Below are 19,942 nucleotides of genomic sequence, written 5' to 3'. Positions count from 1 at the left end.
GCCAGATTTTGAAGACTTTCTCCAGAACTTCTGCACATCATATCCCTAAGTTTCACTCATGCCATTTCTGTCCCTCTAAATTTTTTAAAAAAATGATTCACTAGGACACCTAGGAAACAAAGAGCCGCCTCCACACGGCTCATCCTTAGGAAGCCTCCTTCCATCGAAGGCTCTGAGCCCTACCCTGTCCACATTTTACATCAGCTAAACCAGGAAAACAAAAGACCCTCAGGAGGCTGAGCAAACTCAAACCTTAAGCCCCAAGTCTGGTGTAGATCTCACAAATGACTATGTGTCTAAGCTCCCCTGGAGTAAACATGCAGGGATGTGGCTGTTGTGATAAATAATGAATCAGCATCTTGCCCTCTCTCTCTCTGTGAAGAATCTGCTTTTAATTCTTTTGTAGGTGACAAATAACCACATTTTGTGCTCAAGGCAGATTTCAAAAGGGAGACTGAGGCAGAAAGTCTTTTAAAAAAAGGCACACACATATATCCAGAAGCCCTTTCCAGGTTAATTGACAGAAAATGTTTTGTAATCAGAACTGCAGAAAGCCAGGACAAGTGAAAGGAACCAGGAAGCTGACTCCCTGGGCCAATCTTGGCAGGTGAGTTCAATTTTCACTTATGACATACAGGCTATGTGACTCTAGGCAAACCAATAAACCCCTCACTGCCTCTAGACAACTGTCTAAGACAGTCAACTGCAGAAAATGTGCTAGTCTACATTTACTGATAAGAGTTTTATCACCAGTAAAAAAAAAACAGATCACCAATCAAGTAACAGGTTCAGACTAATTTTTTTAAAATGACTCACAATAATAGGTAAAAAGACAAAATTGAAAATAATGATTGTTCACATAAATAGTTGTTTGTCCATATCAATATAATTTTGTGATGGTGAGAAAGACACCAGTGTAGACTTCCTTACCATTACCAACAGACTTAGGAAGAACTCTAATCAATGAAAAAACCAACCACAATTTCAGGAGATAGATGTTTATACATGTTCACGTATCTGAGACACAGATGAAGTCAGAGTATACAATGCCCAACGAGCAAGTAAGCTATCGAGTGAGCAGGGTAGCTAGCTAAACAATAAACATAGCCAACGTGGGGACTTCTTTCACCAGGATTTTGTTTTTCTTTCATTCAATTTGTTTGTTGGGGGAAAATGAGGATAGTGACAGGGTCACCAAGATGGAAAAAATAAATTAAAAGGTCATTTAAGTGGTTTTTGAAATGCACAGAAGAGAACAGAAGAAAGGTCAAAAGTAAATGCAGATAACCACGACAGCTCTGAAAATTAATTCTCAGATTTGACACTGACTTGAAGGGAGAAAGCAACAAAGTCTCTGGTGTAAATTCATGGCTGCTCACACCATCAATCCTACTTTTCTATTCTGCTTTATAGAGAGGAATGCTAGTCTCATTTGTTTTTAAATTCAGATTTTTTTAAAATAAAACAAAAGCAAGTAGTTCTTCATTTTAAACAAGCAGGACCCATTAGCACTTAAGTATTAATAAACTATGGAAAAGAAAGAAGCATCTTCCACTATATTGACTATACTTTTGTCCGGTCTCCAAGGGAATTCCCACCAACACTTGTGCTGCATTTCTCCAGTCTTCTTCTTTTTCATATATCGATGCAAGATGCTGCCTTATTGAAGCAACCTTAATAATTTAAAAAAAAAAACAACTTAATTTAATTCAATTTCAAATGATATCAGGTTAATTATAATTTATTCTGGGTAAATAAGTTCAAGTATGGTGACCTAAAGTCTTCCATTAGTAAAAGTTATATTTTTTCAATAAGATTTTTTAGTAAGATTTACATTTTTTAATAAGATGTTTTCAGTAAGATTTTTTTCAATAAGATTTACATTTAAGTAAGTAAAAACTTCAAACTAACCTAATATATAGAACTAGATAATATGATACATATGTAGTAACATTATTTAAAGAGAAATGACAATTCATTAAAAATCTCCTTTAATAAGATATTACTACCTCCATCTGACTGGCATTATTTACATTGTATGCCTGATTAGCATTGTTACTGATTCTGTTTTACTACTACCTTTTTTTTCTTTAACATATTTTGCCAAATATATTACTTTCCTGCTCAGTAAGAATTCCTCTGAAACAAAGATTAAAAGATATAGACCGCTGGACAAAAGCAGTTAATGCTGCACCCAAATTCGTGAGTTTGTGCAACACTTCATGATCACAGGTGCCAACTTCTTTCATGAAAGGTGTTTTAAACTGAGCACAAGCTTTGAATTACCAGATCATTTTTAACAGCATCTCAAGAACAGTGTTAAGTACTTGGAAATTCCCTAGATCAGTGATCCCAGACCTCCTGGAGTTGCAGCATCCTATCATTTGACAGTCTGACATCTCTTTAACATGTACTGTATTTTTCAACATTCCATGACACCCTTAAGAAGCCCTTTAAAAAGCTGACAGGTAACTGCGGCTTGGAGTCGCTGCTTCAGACACCACAGCGGCTCCGGGTCCCGGCTTTTTACCTGCTCCTCGAATGAGATGACTCTGGGCTGGATCTTTTCCAAGGTAAAATGATAGATGTCCTTGGCTGTGCTGTCGGGCAGATTAGGCAGGTGTGTGCAGAAATCGGTCAGCAACTGCCGAGAGATCACCAGACTGACATTCTCATTTACCACTTGGTTTGGAAACACGAGACAGAGAGATATGAGTAATTTACAGGCTTTTCAACTACTTCACAAGACAAATTTTTCATCTGCTTCATTCTTACACAGGGGACACCTTATGTTTACTAAACTGAATTGACTCATTTGACAAAATCATTAAAAATTTTTTATCTTGATGCCAAAATATGGGAAAAAACACCATCTGTCCCGAACAGAAATAATCAAACATCTGATTTTTTAAAAATAATATTCAAAGATAACTTTCATAAACAGTTGAGAATCATGCTTTCTTTCCCCTATCTACACTCATTTTTAAAAGTTTATAAACATAATGGTATAATAATAAAAAAAACTTTAACAGAAAAGGTTACATAGGCTCCTACAATAAATTAATCAAATAATAAAGTCTATTAATTTCTATGCCATAGACAAATTGCTATTTTTTTAATCATTTAATTGCTTTTAATAAACTTCTACCCCAAATACAGCTCTAGGGGAAAATCAAATAAAAAAAACTTAAACATCAAAGCATTCTGTCTGGTCAACTTAGCATGACAAACCCTTATTAAGGTCTCCTTAAAATAAATAAATGAATTCTCAGTTGTCTCTTCCTGTCCTTTTCCCCTTCCCCTTCCCACACCTCCACAGATCAGGGCTTATTATCAACAACAAATGGGGTTCGACAAATTTTTTCATTTCTGTAAAATGGCCTACATTCAGAAATGTGTGAGGATGAGCATTTAAAAAAAAAAAAAACAATAATTATAGCACATCATCTCTCCTGGAAGGACAAAATGCTTTTAAAAGCAGGACTGAAGATCCTATTTTCAAAGCAAAAAGCCAATAATGTATTTTTTGTTCATTAGTTGGTAACATTCACTGTAATGGATTCTGATCAGAACCACCACCTACCTGAGTGTCAGTACCAAAGCTGCAGTGAGGGACAAACAGCAGGCTCCCTTATTTCGGGAAGGAATGGGGAGAACAGACATTCCTCTATGGGGGGAGCTAGAGACCACAGGCACCACAAGGCCAGGGCAATAAGGGCTATCCAGTCTCCCAACCCAGGGAAAGAGAGCCATGAGGAAGCCTCAGACTGAAACTGACCCTGGCAAGGACTACGACACAATTGTCACCTGTTCCCTCACACTCGGCACTTAAGAAGCCGAGAAGCAGTAGATGCCGTGCAGCAAATAGAGACGCTTTAAGGGAAGGGACAGAACGAGGTCTTGAAGCCACCCCCTCTTCCAACCTCCCCAAAAAACAACCTTCAAGGTATCAGAGACAGAAGAAATCTTAGGGATCATCTAGCTCAATTCCTTGACTTTAGAAGAGAAGAGGAGGAAAGACCTGCCTAAGGTCACAGAGACACTAGGGAAACCGAAGCTGAGGTGAGGTGAACCCAAATCTGAGAGAACGACACTGTCAGGCCTGGAAGGGAGGAACAGAGAGGGAAAGCGAGATCCCCAGTTAGTGTCAGCGTGGAGACTAAAATCGAGCTTTGTTCTCTGTGCCAGGTTGCTGCTCTCTGGTCATCTTTGGAGGACCACGGGACTAGCTCTTTCTGTAGCAGTCACCTGGGGTGTCAAAACTCAGACCAAGAGGCTGAGCACAAAGGTGAGCTCTCCGTCCTCCCAGGTGCTCCAAGCTTCCCACTCCATCCTCAGGAAAGCTGAAACAGATGGGGGGGAGGGGGGCGCCAGGGCCAGGCAGTTCAGGATGGAGGGGGGGGGGGGGGGCCAGGCTTAGCCTTGCTTTGCCTCTCTCAGAGAAGATTGCCAAGAGCCTGTGGGACCTCCGAGGCCTGGGGAGGCACTTGCTGGAGCCCATTTCTGGCTTTCATCCATAAAATGAATAACCTGAGGCCCAAGAGTGGCTTACAGTCCTGCACCCTTTCTACCATACCACATTGCCTCCCCATTTTCATCTGACTAAAGCCAAACTCCTTGAAAAAGAACAGATACAAACTGAGGTAGACAAGTGCTTCCTGGTTTTTCCCCACCTGAATTTGGGGATGACTGCCATTTTGTAAAAATCTGGGAAGCTGGGAGGGGCCCCAGGCTTTCCAAGGGACAGAAGAGGTCCTGAACGGGTCACCTGGTCCCATCAGGCCTGGCCCCAAAAGGCCCCCGGGTACTGGGGCTAGATGGCCTGTAGGACCAGCCCTAAGGAGTTAGGGCTCCCTCCTCAGTCCTATACCCTGCAACAGCATGGACACTGGCAGCTCTGCCCCTGCCCAGAAACCCTCCTCCTGGCCACCATGCTACTCCCACAGGACTCCTGCCCACCCTACCATCTGCCTCAGTTCCTGGCTTCTTCCTCAGAGGAATACAGAGGCTCCCCAAATGTCCCATCTCTAGGCACATCCTCCTCACATGCAGAGGCCCAAGCACCAGCCCTGGTTTATTATGAAACAACAGCAGCAGCTGAAGAAGCTCTTCCAATAAATGCCACTTCAGACTCTGTCTGCCACTCATGCCTAACCCTAACTCTCAGTCACTCCTTTTCCAGCCTTGACTCCCAAGCTTTAGAGTACCCCTAGAAAAAGTCATGAAACCATGCCAATGGGTGCACCACCAATCCATGCCATCCCCCTTCACCGACCACTGCTTCATAGCTAACCCTGGGATCAGCTACCCACGTTCCCCAGCACAAGGCTCACAGCAAGTGTTCTGAAGTCCTGTCAGAGGACTCGTCTCTGGAGCCTTCCATGTGCCTAAATCTGATGCCTTCTTCTATGAGTTCCCTGATCCCCTCTATTATTCAAACTCTTCCCTTCCCAGGCCACCTCCACAGCTGCCAATACTGAGACCAGCACCCATGCCCCACCACCTTCTAGGGCCCACTCCAGCCCTAACTCACTCCACTTCTCTTCCCACATTGTCAGCACCAGCCTCACCCCCATGCCAGTCTTAAAACCCTATTCAAATCAAATAGAGGAAGCACGGTGGCTAACGTGTGGATTCTGGCTTCAGATGTTCACTAGCTGTGTGACCTTGGGCAAGCCACTTAACCTAGTTCTGCCTCAGTTTCCTCATCTGTAAAATGGAGATAACAATCACAGCTACCTCCCAGGGTTGTTGTGACGATCAAAAATGATAATACATAACTGCTATTATTATTATTATTATTAATGATGACAATAATTCAGCTCTATCACTGATCCTCCTCCCACAGCCCCTCCAACCATCCTTATAACTTAAAATAACAAAACAGCTCTCCCTGGTCACTACTAGATCTTAAGATCCTTGAGGGTATTTGTTAGAAATGTTGTACACATAGTACCAGGCTTGGCACACAGTAAGTGCTTAGGAAATAATTATTTTATTTATTCATTAATTCCCTGGAGGCTCACTCAGGTGTTAAACCTCCACCTGAACACTTCTTCTCTCCTTCCCCAAACCTGGGCTGGCCTTGTCTTGTAAGGGTGTATGCCTCATCCTCCCCTCCTGAGGGCAGGCCCTGCTTCTTCTGGTTTTCTTTATGTCCTCAGTGCCTAGCAGTCTCTAGACCACAGGAGATACTTCACAAATGATTACTGAATTGAATTATAAACTATCAGGTAAATTTCATCACAAATTAAATGTTTACTATCTGAATGACACCTGAAGTAATTAAGTATATTAGATAATTTTACAATTCAAAAATAATTTATTTAAATTAACTACTACAAATATACCACTAAACTAAGGATTGCAATCTTCCTTAAGTTTCAAGACATTTGTTTCAAAATAAATCACATGGCATACGTAGTTTAAAAACCTCTACACGGTATTTAAAAAAAAAACAAATGGGGGAGACCAACATTGACAATGATTAGCTTCACCATAAAAATGTTCGCATTTCCAAAGCTGAATACAGAAAACAGGAAACTAAGTATTAAACTTCAGTTCCACTTACTTGCTTCTACAAAGGCTTTTAAAGCCTCAAGCTGTTCTGCCCCAGGCAACTGAATGGCTTTTTCCAATATCTGCCGATACCTAACAAGACAAAATTAAAATTTCTGTAACATGTTTCTCTTTACTTGGCGTTAATTAACTGACATCTAGGCAGCGTGATTAAGGTGGAAAGAACAGCAGATTTTGACATCAAGAGGATAGTCCAGGAATTCCTGCTACGATATTTACTACCTGCATGACCTTTGGCCTTGACTTTCACTCTATGAGTGCCAGTTTCCTCATCTATAAAAAACAGGCAGGTATCAAACTCCCAGAGAGCCAAGTGGGTACCTGATGTGGCCAGCCAGATTAAAATATAATTGGGAAATGTTTAACAAAATAAATAAAATGTAATACAACAAAGATAATGTTAGTTGCGGTTTTCTAAATCATCACACAGCCAGGCAGGGCTCAGTTTCTATATGGTGATCTCCTACGATCCTATATCACAGAACATATTTAGCCTGTAAGTTTCCATTACTCTAAACATAAATGTGGTTGTATTTTAATTTAGTTTAAACTATATTTTATCTTCCTCAGAAACACATCTCTGAAAGTTTTCTAGGTACTTTCAACAGGTTACAGATTAAAAAATAAAAGACTTTCTGACATTCTGAACAGAAGTACACATAACTCTTTATTACCCAACAAATATGGGATAGTATCCTCACTTAATACCCAAATGAATCCACAGCCACTAACTACTTACTTCATTACTAACATGGATCTGTGATTTTACCAATGTAGTATACTCACTTCCACTGATGCAGATTATAAATCCTCTCCATGAACTGCTGTTACTAAGACAAATTCATCACCTGAGGCCACCCTTCTAACAGTAAGTCTCTCTGAATAAAAGTATGTCACAAAGTTCACACCTGAAACTTTTAAAGCTTAGGAACATCTGCCAGAATTGCTGTCTGCTGATGTAACTTTTAAGAGCCACAGTCATGAGGGCTCTCTAGAGCACTAAATGGAATCAAAAGGAGAATACATGATCTCAGCTACACTTAGAACCGTCACAAAGATTTAAAAGTCTCATAAAAGAACACAGAGAAGCAGGAACATTAAACACATCCTTTACTGACCATAAAGAAATAACAATTTTAATCAATAAAAGATCTGTGGGATTTAATCTTAAAGGAAGACTAAATAATTTGATTCTATATAGTTGGTGGGTCAAGGAACAAATCATAGAAACAATCATTTTAAAGAAGATGATAACAACGAAACAAGGCTACAAAATAAATCCACAAAAATCAATAACCTTCAGATATAATAACATTCAAGGAGAGTAAAAAGAAATGTAAGTACTTTTCAAAATAACTACAAAATGTTTTTCTTGTTATTTTCAACAAGGGAGTTCTTGACCAAAGGATGGTGAGGACAGCAGGAGATAAGAATAGATACTTTTGATTCCTTAAAATTGAAAAGGTTTTGCCCAAATAAGGTAGACGAAATCAAAAACAGAAAAACAGTTAACTGGCCAGTGAGTCAAGCCAGAAGCGAGAGAAGCAACCTTGAAAGATTTGAGAACTCTGATCAAAGCAGAAAACAAACTTGTGGTGACATTTCTCTCTTGATTGAGCTTTGATGGTCAAGAAGGAAAGAATCATACAGTCTGCGACATGACCAATGTCTGGATTTGTTTGGCTTGACCATTAACTGTTCCACAGGAAGTTAAAAAAATTTTTTTTTTTTTGGACAGTGGGAGTTTGGAAGAGAAGGGCTAGTGAGAGTAATGCTCTCCCCATCACCACCAAAAAAAAAGAGATTGAGTATCAACAAAGCCCTCAAAAAAACGTTCAGAAGAGAAATAAAGAGGTTCAAGAGGGAAACAGAAAATAATAGCTTTGAAGTAACAGGTTGAATTTATTATAAGCTTTACAAAAAAAAAGCTGTACAGACTAGAGACTTATGGTTTTATATAAGCACTCCTATTTTTCTTTTCTTTGAATATGGAAAAACCTCACATTCATTACCTTTACCAAATTCAGAATAATAATCCAAAAAATTCCTTTTTAATCTGATCCCCCATGTCTGGAATGAACTGCCTCTTCACCTTGATCTGAGAAAATCCCGAGATTCACTGAAGTCGTGCCCCAGTACCATTGCCTACAGAGGCCTTTCTGGACACCTGCAGTTATCAGGAGCTGAAAATTTCTCTGTTTTTTGCTTGCTTGAGTCCCTGAGTACATTCCTGTACTGAACACAAGGCTTGGCACACATCAGGCACTTAAATGTTTGCTGACTCGGTGGAATAATCCAAGAGTTGGAAGGGACCTGGCAGCCATCCAATCCAACTCCTAGCATATCTGATAATATAACATGCTCCCAGGAGCTACAGGGAGCTGAGTCAGTGAACAAGCATTTATTAAGCACCTACTAAGTGCCAGGCACTATGCTAAACCTGGGGATATAAAGTAAAGGCAAAGGATGGTTCTTGCTCGAAAGGAGTCCATAATCTAGTAGGGGAGAGAATAAGCAAATGTGCATGAACTAGGTACCTACAGGATACGCAGGAAACAATTAAGAGAGGGGAGGCACTAGAATTAGGAGGGGCTGGGAAAGGCTTCCTGGAGAATTTGAGATTTTAGTAGGATCTTAGAAGGAAGTCAGGAAAGGAGATGAGGGGAGAGAGCATTCAAGGCATGAAGGACAGTCAGTGAGACTGCCAGGATCTGAGAGACAGAGAGAGAGAGAGACACAGACAGGGAGACAAAGAGACACAAGAGAGAGAGACAGAGAGAGAGACAGAGAGACACAGAGAGAGAGAGAGACAGAGACAAAGAGACAAGAGACAGAGACACACAGAGAGAGACAGAGAGATACAGAGAGACAGAGAAACACAGACAGAGAGAGCAGAGAAGGCTCTTGGTTGTGGAACAGCGAGGATGCCAGTATCATTAAATGGAAGAATATATGGTAGAGTAACACATAAGAAAACTGGAAAGGTAGGAAGGGGATAGTTTATGAAGGGTTTTAAACGCTAACAGAGGATTTTGTTGGTGATCCTAGTGGACATAAGGAGCAACCAGTGTTTATTGAGAAGAGGAGTCACCTGGTCAGATGTGAGCTTTAGGAAAATCACTTTGGAGGCTGAAAGGGGAAAGGATCGGACAAGACAGACCTGAGGAAGGCAGACCCCACCAGCAAATGCTGTAACAGACATCATGTGAGAAAATGAGAGCCTTCACTAGGGTGGGAGGGAGCATCAGAAAAGAGTAGGGGGGACACAGGGAGATGTTGGAATGGTGAAATCAACAGGCCTTGGCAAATGATTAGATATGGGGAGGCGAGAGATACTGAGGAGAAAAGGATGACACCTACGGAGGGAGTGGGAGGATGGTGATACCCTGTATCTAAGGAAATATTAGATAACAGGAAAGTCTGGGATGGGAGGCTTAAGGGAAAGATAGTGAGCTCAGTTTTGGATAAGCTGAGATGAAGATGCCAACTGGACATCCAATTTTAGATGTCTGAAAGGCAGATGTTCATGCAAGTCTGGACATCAGCAGGGAAGTCAGGGCAGAAGAGGTAGATCTCAGCTGACAGAGTAGTGGGGAACGGATGCCATAGGAGGTCTGAGGAGGGATGAAAAGGTATGGAAGAGCCACTGTGGAGAGTGGGAAAGCAAATTAGTAAGGGAGGTACAACAGAATGGTCTAGAAGCAGTGAGGGCCCAGCTGAGGTTGTGTAACATAAATCTGTAGTGGGTCCAGTCTGACAGTTGAGTATTTTTCTCCATCTCCATCTAGAGAAGGGTCTGGTATTGAAGGCAGAAGGAGAGGGTGAAAGGCGGTAGATTACAGCCAGATAATTCCACTTTTTACGTTCCACTGTTAGGACTTTTTCTTGCCATCTAAGCCTAAGTTTGCCCTTGGCTAGAAGCTCTCCAGCTTGCCAAAGTTCTTCCTAAAATAAGACACCCAGAACTGGACTCTAGCTGCGGTCTGACCTCCTTCTGCCCAGAAAGTGCCCCCTCCTCATGCAGCTCCGCTCATGCTAACTTTCTGGCCCCACTGCCACATGGCAGTGTGAGCTCCTACTGGGGATAGGGCTCACTCCAATTCCCAGGTCTCGTTGTCCCCAACCTCTAAGTACTTCTTCCTCTTCTGATTTGTATTTGTCTACCTCTTCTCTCTCCATCTTTTCCACAAATCAGCAAGAGTCTTTACCATGCTTTTTCTCACAGAATTCTAAAAATTTTTTTACAGGCAAGGAGCCATCAGAATTAGCATTCTGCTCTCGAACCACAGACATGATCAGTTTATCTAAACAGTCCACTGATGCTCAAAAAACTGTCAGCTTGCTGTTCCGTTTTCTGAAAGCAAAAGTATATTTCACTTCTAAATGTTAAAAGTTATATTTGGAATCAGTATCTATTTCAATGTTCTGTAGCTTTTTTGTTTTAAAGACAAAGTTTCATTTTTCCAGTTTGCTAGGGACATGGAGATAATATAGAATGAGAAAGAAACAATAACTGTAGCAGGAAGGACAGTGGAAAGCCCTACCACAATTTCAAAGGGCTGATGATGAAACAGCCCATGCCATCTGCTTCTAGAGAGTGAAGTGATGGTCTCAGAGGGCAGATTAAAAGCATGTTTTTCCTTCTTTCTTTTTGGACATGGCTAATGTGGGAATTTGTTTGGCATAACCATACATGTTTGTAATGGGCTTTATTTTTCCAGCCTTGTCCAGGGGAAGGGAGGGAGAATTTCAAATTGAAAATAAAACTGAATTTTAAAAAAGAAAGCACAGTGGAATTAGAGAAGTCCTAGGCTTAACAGAACCCTATCAGAGTACAAAGGATCTCAGGAGTTACTGAGTCCAACCCATACCTAACAGAAATCGATTCTACAACATTCCCAAGTAGTTATTCTAGCTCAGTGGGAATGCCTTTATTTAGAGGGTGAGGCATCCCATTCCAAGCCAGTTTCTCCTCATACACAGCTGATGTACCTCTCTCTAACTTTGTTCCTGTTGTTCAGTCTGACCCTTTGTGACCCTGTTTGGAGCTTCTTGGAAGATACTGAAGTCATTTGCCATTTCCTCCTCTAATAGATCAGGCTCTGAGAGGTTAATGACTTGTCCAGGGTCACACAGCTAGAAAGTATATGAGGCCACACTGGAACTCAGGAAGATAAGTGTTCCTGACTTCAGGGCCAGTACTCTATTCAATGCACCACTTGGCTGACCCTAACTTCGTTCCTAGTTGTGTTCTATTTAGGTCACATACCCAAGTCTAATCTCCTAATGAAAATGACACCTCATCAAAAACTGAAAGGCATGTATCAAGACTCTCCCAGGTCTTTTCTTTAAGCCACATGCCCAGTTCAGATGGCACCGTTTTCAGTCTTCTCACCATCTTGGCTGTTTTCTCTCAAGACACTCCAGTTTGTCAACAACCAACAGGCACTTATTAATTTCCTACTAAGGATAATGTCCTGGGAACTAGGGATACAAAGACAATACTAAAAAGTCCCTGCTCTCAAACAGCTCGTATTTTACTGGGGGTGGAGTAAGATACAACATGGAAACAAACAAACATGTGCATTACTATTAACTGAAGATGCAGAAGGAGTGAGGAAAAGATTCTCACAGGAAGTAGTATGTGTCTTGAAGAAAAATGAAATTATAGAAAGTGAAGGGAATGAAAAGGCCTAAAGATGGGAGGCAGAATTAGGAGAAGAGAGAGCAGACCTATTTGGCTAAAGTTAGTATAAGAAAATGATATGTAATAAGCCTGGAAAGGAAAGCTAGAATAAGATTGTGACTTTATATGGCAAGGCAATAAATTTGTTTTTTCTCCTACAGCCCACAGGGGGACACCGAAGATTTCTGAGAAGAGGAAAGTGGCAAAGTCAAGCTTGTGCTTCAAGTGGATGATCTGGCCAGCTAGGTGGAGGACAGACTGGGAAGGAGAGAGATTAAGAGAAAAGGCTGTTGTGACAGCCAAGGAGAAAGGCTAAGACAAGGTCTAAATGAAAGTGGCAGAGAGAAAGGCACGAATACTTTTTATGGTGTGCAAGTAGAATTGAAAACATCTGGTCATGGATTAAAAGGGAGAATTAGGGAGAAAAGGAATCAGTAAGAATGGCCAGGCTCTGAATGCGATGGTGGCACCCTCTCCAGAAGTGTGGAAGAGGGATGAGGGTACGGAGGGAAGGTACTAAGCTGTCTGGGATTTGTTGAGCTTTTGGTCTTTACTGGACATTCACAGGGAGGCAGGAACCCAGGAGAAATATGGACTGGCCAGAGACATCTGGGAGTCAGGGACAAAGAGCTAAGTGCACTTGTGGCAACTGAAGAGTTCACCAGGATACTGTAGAGAAAAGGTGACCCAGGTCAGAACCTTGGCAGACATCTAAAACTGAATAAGGCATTCCGGCTGTGATGTGAGTGGGGTATCCCAGGTGGGACTCCTTCCAATGGATCTGCAATCTCAATGCAGATGCTTCAGATATTTATTACAATCACTTATTAATCACCTAATGTAAGTGCCAGGCAGTTTGTAGGTTCCTTCAATAAAAGAATGACTGTGATGAGTGTTGGGTATGCAAAGGCAAAATTATGTGATCAAGGAGTTTCCCTTCACTAGGAGACCCAACATAAGCTAATTTCAAAAGGAAGCACTAGTACCTGGAAAGTAAGATTGCTGTTGTGTTTGCCCTTTGTTCTCGAAGAGGATCATGACATCAAGATGATGACATGACTTGCAGTTGACTTTGCTTTGAGTGAGGGAGGGTTGTGCAAGGTCACCAGCCTCACTTCTCCTCCACAATTATCTGAGTCCAGTGGCCTGATATTCATCAGGATGGCTAAAGATGGTCCAGGATGCAATGGGAAACCCTGGAAGACTTTACGTAAGAGGCAGCATTTAAGCTGAGTTCTGAAGGAAGTTATGCATTCTAAGAGCTGAAGATAAGGCTACTAAAGACCTGGGGGACAACCCGTACAAAGATATGGCAATGAGATCTGGAATGTCCTACATGGGGAACAGTAGGAAGGGCAGCTTGGCCAGAACACAGAATGTATGAAGAGGCAGGTTTTGTAGTTAAGTATAGAAAAGTGGCTGGAGCCAGCTTGTGAAGGGGTTTAAATGTCAAACAGGGGAATGTGTATTATAACCTAGAGGCAAAAGGGAACCTTTTCCAGTGGAGGAAAGACAGGGTGAGCAGCAGCACAAAAACCCAATGAAGAAAGGGTAGTCAACAGTGGAAAATGCTGAAGAGGAACCGAGAAGGATTAGGATTAATCAAATTTTAATTGCCAACAGATCAGGTGATTCTGGAGGGAGCTACAATGCAAAGGGTTGAAAAGTGAATGAAGGAGAGGAAGAAGAGGCAATAAGTATAGACAGCATTTTCATTTATGAAAGTGAGAAAGGAGAGAGAAGGATCATTGTTAGAGTTACTGTTAAGAGATGAGTGAGGGTTTCCGAAGGACTGGGGAGATCTGCGTGTGCTTGCAGGCATTAGGAAAGAGCCTATAAGCAGGGAGATGCTGAAGATGTGAGTCGGGGAAAAAAAAGAGAGGGTGTTTGCTGAGAGTATAGCACATGTTCAGCACACAGAGCAGTCCAATGTGTGGAAGAGAGAGATATGAGATAAGACTGAAAAAGGTACCATGGCACTAAGGGTGAAGGGCATCAACGTGCCCAAAACAAAATGTATCCTCTTTCCCACTGTCCCATCCTTCCAATGCCCAAGGTCAGCACACTCCTCATGGCATCACTCCTCATACACAGTCCCAGGTGGGAGGCCTGGTTGGTGCCACCTGTGCTGTATCTTCCCTATCTGTCCTCTCCATACAAAGTCACCTCTGCACTCAACCACTGCAACAGCTTTTTCCTTAGCCTCCCAGGCTCCAGTGTCTGCCTCACTCTCCAAATCTATCCCAAAGTGGCATTCCTAAAGCCCAGGCCTGACCACGTCACTCCCCTGCTCAGGAACCTTGGATGGATCCTTCTTGCCTCTAGTAGAAATTACAAACTTTGATATCTAAAGCTAAATCTAGCGCCAGCTGACCTGCACACCTCCCTCCTTCACAAGCACCGAGCCAGCCCAGCGAGACTTATTCCCAGGAGATAATAGTTGAACTCCTGCCTCCAGGCCTTTGCCTTATACCCTAATGCTCATGGCCACCTCATTCCTGTTTGTAGGAAACAGGTCTGTTCCCTCCCAGATGCTGATCTCCCCTCTGCACAATTCCTTTGTATCTATTCTGTATTCCTTTTTCTGCTTTTTCCTACCACTAAAACATAGGATCCTTGGTGGCAGGGCTCTTTCCTTTTTGCTACTGTATCCCAAGTGCCTAGTACAGTGCCTGGTACATAGGAAGTGCTTCATGTTTGTTGAGTGAATACCAAAGTTCACTACTGTCAAAAGCAAAATCACGGTATACTTTTCACCCTTCTAATTAGTATTTTAAACTATGCAATCAAACATAATAAACTGTAGACAAATATTAGAAAAGGATGAGAAAATTATCTCATGTTGACTTAGATTTAAAATGTAACGTAACCTATGTTGTATTTTTATTTTGTTAAATATTTCCCAATTACATCAAATTTAATTAATCTAATATACATCTAATTAATCTAATTTAATTCAGTAGGCTGCTTGACACCTGTGCTCAATAAGAGAACAAGTATTTATCCAGCCTTCTTAAAGATCTTCACTGTGGGGAACCTTATACTTCCCAAGATATCTGTATCCCAATATGCTATCTTGATGACTCGTTTCTCAGATTGTTTATGAATGTGATGTGACATGGGTTCGTAAAATACACATTTGTTTCATGAGTCAATCAGCATTTCTTCTTTGGATTATATTTACAGAAGACAATGTCAGAGGTGAGTCGGGCTTTTATTCAAAAAGTTTGTCCACTATCACAACTCCAGCACATGACCCAGATTTTAATATGCTGACACAATCCTACACTCACACTTACTAGAGGGAATATTTGAGATTCATTCTTACATTTATTTATTCCTATGGGGCATATGAAGCCACTCATGTTCTCGGCAAAACCAATTATTGGTCTTTTCACTTTTTGACAAAACTAATTTCTTTCCTAATATCCTAAAGTGCTATTTCCTGACTAGTTATTACTGCTGTTCAGTTAACGTGTGCCCCACTGACATACTTACTGTACAAATAAATGTAATGCAGTAATAGTCTACAAATTTGTCTACAAATAAATGTAATGCAGTAATAGTGGGGTATCTACTAAGAGACAGTCAATCTGGCACCAGTCTACATTGAAACAGCAAGCCTAATATGCCCTTTGGGTGGAATAGTGGCAGATAACAGCACCAGCAGACACCAAGCATGAAATCCATTAACAGCATACCAGCAGACACAGGAGGCCGAGGCAGACGACCACCTAGCGTGACTCGTGCATCTGTTCTCCCCTTACGCCCCATCTTGGGGGTTGACAGGTCTACACCTATCAACATCCAGCAAGACAACCTGTTGCCTTTCCTCTTTCCCAAATAAGACCAAGTTTTGATGTTTCATATTTATTTTAAAAATGTCCTCTACTGTTTTAGTCCACCACATTCTGTTACCTTGTATCTGTGCGGTTTATTTTTTAATCTAACTGCAAGACTTTATATTCATCCCTATTAAATCTCAGACTATAAGAACTGAGCAAACATTCTGGCCTCTCAAGAATGTTTTGAATCCTGACTGTCCTCGAGCGTTCTGGCTATCCCTAGCAAATCTGGAAATTTTTCCAAGTCTGCAATCTTGTGTTTCCTCTCCTTTGCTATCACAAGAAGCGATGCTACAAATATTCTGGTGTATATGGAGATTTTCTCTTTATCAATGAATTCCTCGGAATATGCCATTTTATGTGTATCATTCCAAGTTTCCAGAATGGCTGCACTAATTCACAGTTTCATCACCAATGTATCAGTGTGCCTGTCTTTCCACACTGAATACTTATTCCTTTTGTCACCTATGCCAATTTTCTGGGTATGAGATGAAACCTTAGTACTGTTGGGATCTGTGTTTCTCTTATCACTGATCTGAAGCCTTCTCTCCTGTAGCTATCAGTCTGCAATTCGTCATTTGACAATTGTCTATTCATATCCTTTGACAGTTCAATTACTGGCAGGTGGGTCTTAGCCTCTGGAAGCAGGTAAACAAGAGCTGAACTCTTAAGGACACCAAGGATTCGATCGTCTATGGCACTTATTCTACACTCGTGGTATTCCCTCAGCAGACTGTGAGCTTTTGGAAAGCACTTCAGATTTACAGCTGGAAAAGGCTTCCGAATCAACTCGTCCAATCCTTTACTTGGCAGACGGGGACACTAGGGCTCAGAACAGTTATGAGTCTTGACCAAACTTGAAGGAGGGCGAAATTTGAACCCAGGGCCCAGGTTCTAAATCTGGTGTCCTTTCTACCACTCCCCCCACGCCCCTTCCCCTTTCAGAACCATGCAGACCTTTATCATCAAGGCCTTTCCAACACCCAGGACAGACGATTCATCCCCTCTCTGGGAAGCAACTCCTTAGATTGTAACCCCCCCAGGGGCTGTCTCCTTACCCCGTCTCCCCAGGGCTCGGCACAGGGCTCGGCACAGTGCCCGGCACAGGGGAGAGGCTTAATAAACGTTCCGTGATTAGCATGCTTCCTTGGCACAATGGCCCTGGGCAAGAAGGGCTGCCTGCATGACCGCCCAGGCTCGGGGCCCAGAATTTCTCGGTCAGACAAGCATTTAATAGGCACCAACAAGATACGGGATTAAGGGAGACACTACATGAGAGGCGGCAGGGCTGCAGCCGAGGAAAGCGGGACACGGTCTGGGGGCGTTGTCAGAGGCTGTACCCCAGATCTCCGGGTACAGGGGCAAAGGGAGGAGGGTCCGAGGCCCGGCTCCGAGCTCGCTCAGCATTCCCGGGAGCCCCGAGCGGGACCCACAGAGCTCCAGCGCCGAGCCGGCCGGGCCTGCCGCGCATGCGCGCCCCCGCTCCCCTCCCCCTCCACGCTCCCCATCCCAACGCCTCCGGAGGCCCCGGCGGGCCCCGCCTCCGACATCGGCGGCCGCCAGCCGCGCCCGAGACCCTCCTGCTCTTCCGCACCGCCCGCTCCCGCCTCCCCCGGGGTGGCACTCACTTGCCCGCCAGGTCCTTGTGAGACCCGCTCGAGTTCATTAGCTGGCCCAAGTCCTGTCGCACCGCCGCCGCCATCTTCGCTCCGGCCCCGACCCCGCCCCCAGCCCCGGCAAAGGACGTCACTCTTTCTCCCGGAAGAGAGAACGAGTGGAAGCCTCCAGCGTTCGGCTAGAGGGACCGGAAGTGCCGTCGAGAAGGCGGGAGCAGGCTAGAGCGTCTATTCGCCTTCTTCCCTTTCTCACCACCGGAAGTGTGGGCGGAGCCGGAAGACGGAGGCGGGACAGGGGCGGGACAGGGGCGGGACAGGGGCAGGCAGCCAGTTAAGTTTCTGTTTAGGAAACGGGAGGGAATATTTGGATTTTGGGGGGCCTCCTTATTTTACACGTGGTGGAAAGAGGCAGCAGGTGTTACAGGTGGGATAAAAACAACAACAGTCTTAAAACCAACGCTTCCATGGCCCTTTAAGGTTTGAAAAAAAATGCCAGCTTGTTTCTCTGATCAAGGCCTCGTAGCCAAGACCCATACGGAACTGAATTGATAAGACTTGAGCGCCGCCCCCCAACAAACGGATGCTCAGATGATGTGAATGACTTTCAAAGGAAAAAAATCCGAGCTGTCGATCATCTTTGGGGAAAAAATACTGTCAATCTCTAATAATTAGAGAAATTCAAATTAAATCAACTTGGAAGATGCACCTCACACTCAGGACACTGACAGAGATTAAAAATGGCTGATGGAAATGACTCCATGGAGGGATTGTGGAAGAACAAGGACCTACCTGGGCCCTTCTGGTGGAGCTGTGAACTGTGCCAGACAGTCTGGAAAGCAAGTGGATGCATTCCCAGAAAGTTACTAAAGTGTTTTCCACCTGTCACCGACTTTTGTCCCTACCAGGACTCTGCCTCCAAGAAATCAAAGAAAGAGGAAAAAATATTCATCGCAGCTCTTTTTGTTGTAACCAAAATTCAGAAACTAAGCAGCTTTCCTCCTATTATATGAATAAATGATGTGAGTTTAATGGAATCCTATTGCGCCCAAAAAAATGATGAAATGGATAGTTTCAAAGAAAACTGAAGGGATCCCTATGAACTCAGTTGAGCTAAATAAAGGCTGGGAGAGTAATTTATAAATGAACATATCACAGAGAAAAAACTTTGAAAGTTGAACCGTAACCAAGGCAATGAGAAAAGCCTTGAGTCCAGAAGACTGAAGATGAAAACACCACTGGCTTCCTGCCAAAGATAACCAACTCAAAATGCAATGGGAATATGTTGTGCTGGACCATGCCTATTTGTGATGGTTTTCTTTTCTTTCATTTTTGACAGGTTTTTTTCATGCAAAAGCTAATTTCATGCAACCAAAATTGTTCATTTTCTATCATATGAACCTCTCTTAATGCTTATTTATTAATATACTCTTCCTCTATCCATAGATCTGGAAGGCAGTTTCTTCCCTGCTTCTTTAATTTATGTTGTGCTTTCCTCTAGATTGTGTATCCATTTGTAGTTTATCTTGGTTATACAGTGTCAGGGTTAGAAATCTAGTTTCTGCCAGGCTGCTGCCCAGTTTTCTCAGCCCTTATCTATTTATTACTGCTCTCCAGTTAAATTTTCCTTTAAATTTTTAGATGCTATGCTATTAGGTGTATGCATGTTAAGTATTGAAGTTAATTTCTCATCCGTGGTACCTTGAAGCATAATGTAAATTATCTGTTTATCTGTTTCTATTATGTTTATACTTACTATAACCTTACCTGAAATCATGATGGCTGTCTCTTCTTACTTTGAATTCTGGACAAGTAGAATAGATTTTGCTTCAACCCTTCATTTTAACTGTTTGAGAATCTTTGTGTTTCTAGTGTTTCTTTAAACATTGTTGGATTCTTTTTTTCTAATTCGTTTTTCTCTCTTCCATTTTATTGAGTGAATTCATCCCATTCGTATTCATGTTAAATATTTATTTCTCTCCAACTTATATCCTTGACATTTTTTTCTCTTCCTTCCCACCCTGCTCTTTACAAATAAGGTTAGTTGTAATTTACAAATGAAGTAGCTTTTTTCTTCTCTGTTGCAGCTCTTTTCTTCCCCTTTCTCTAACTTTAATGCCAGGTTTTTACTCTTTATTTCTGTCCTCCTAAATCTCTTTCAAGTTCTTCTCTCCAACATTTCAGTTTATGAGTTGAATTTTCTCACCTGTAAATCAAAA

The 19,942-nt window shown here is 42.3% G+C and overlaps 1 protein-coding gene across 1 annotated transcript in view; it reads right to left on the bottom strand.

Moving 5' to 3' along the window:
- Positions 1-17,942, bottom strand: part of COPS4 (COP9 signalosome subunit 4) — a 31,152-nt gene extending 13,210 nt beyond the window's left edge. Inside the window, exons 1-4 of the mRNA XM_072624020.1 lie at positions 17,739-17,942; positions 6,572-6,651; positions 2,531-2,682; positions 1,570-1,673 (exon numbers count right to left, since the gene is read on the bottom strand). Coding sequence (XP_072480121.1) covers positions 1,570-1,673; positions 2,531-2,682; positions 6,572-6,651; positions 17,739-17,812 — 410 coding nt within the window. The 5' untranslated portion in view covers positions 17,813-17,942. The remainder of the gene's footprint in view (positions 1-1,569; positions 1,674-2,530; positions 2,683-6,571; positions 6,652-17,738) is intronic.
- Between the last annotated feature and the right edge of the window lie 2,000 nt (positions 17,943-19,942).

Source organism: Notamacropus eugenii, chromosome 7 (assembly GCF_028372415.1).
Source record: "Notamacropus eugenii isolate mMacEug1 chromosome 7, mMacEug1.pri_v2, whole genome shotgun sequence".
Lineage (NCBI taxonomy): Eukaryota > Metazoa > Chordata > Mammalia > Diprotodontia > Macropodidae > Notamacropus > Notamacropus eugenii.
Note: the sequence above shows the minus strand (reverse complement) of the source record. Positions and strands in the feature narration are given on the sequence as shown.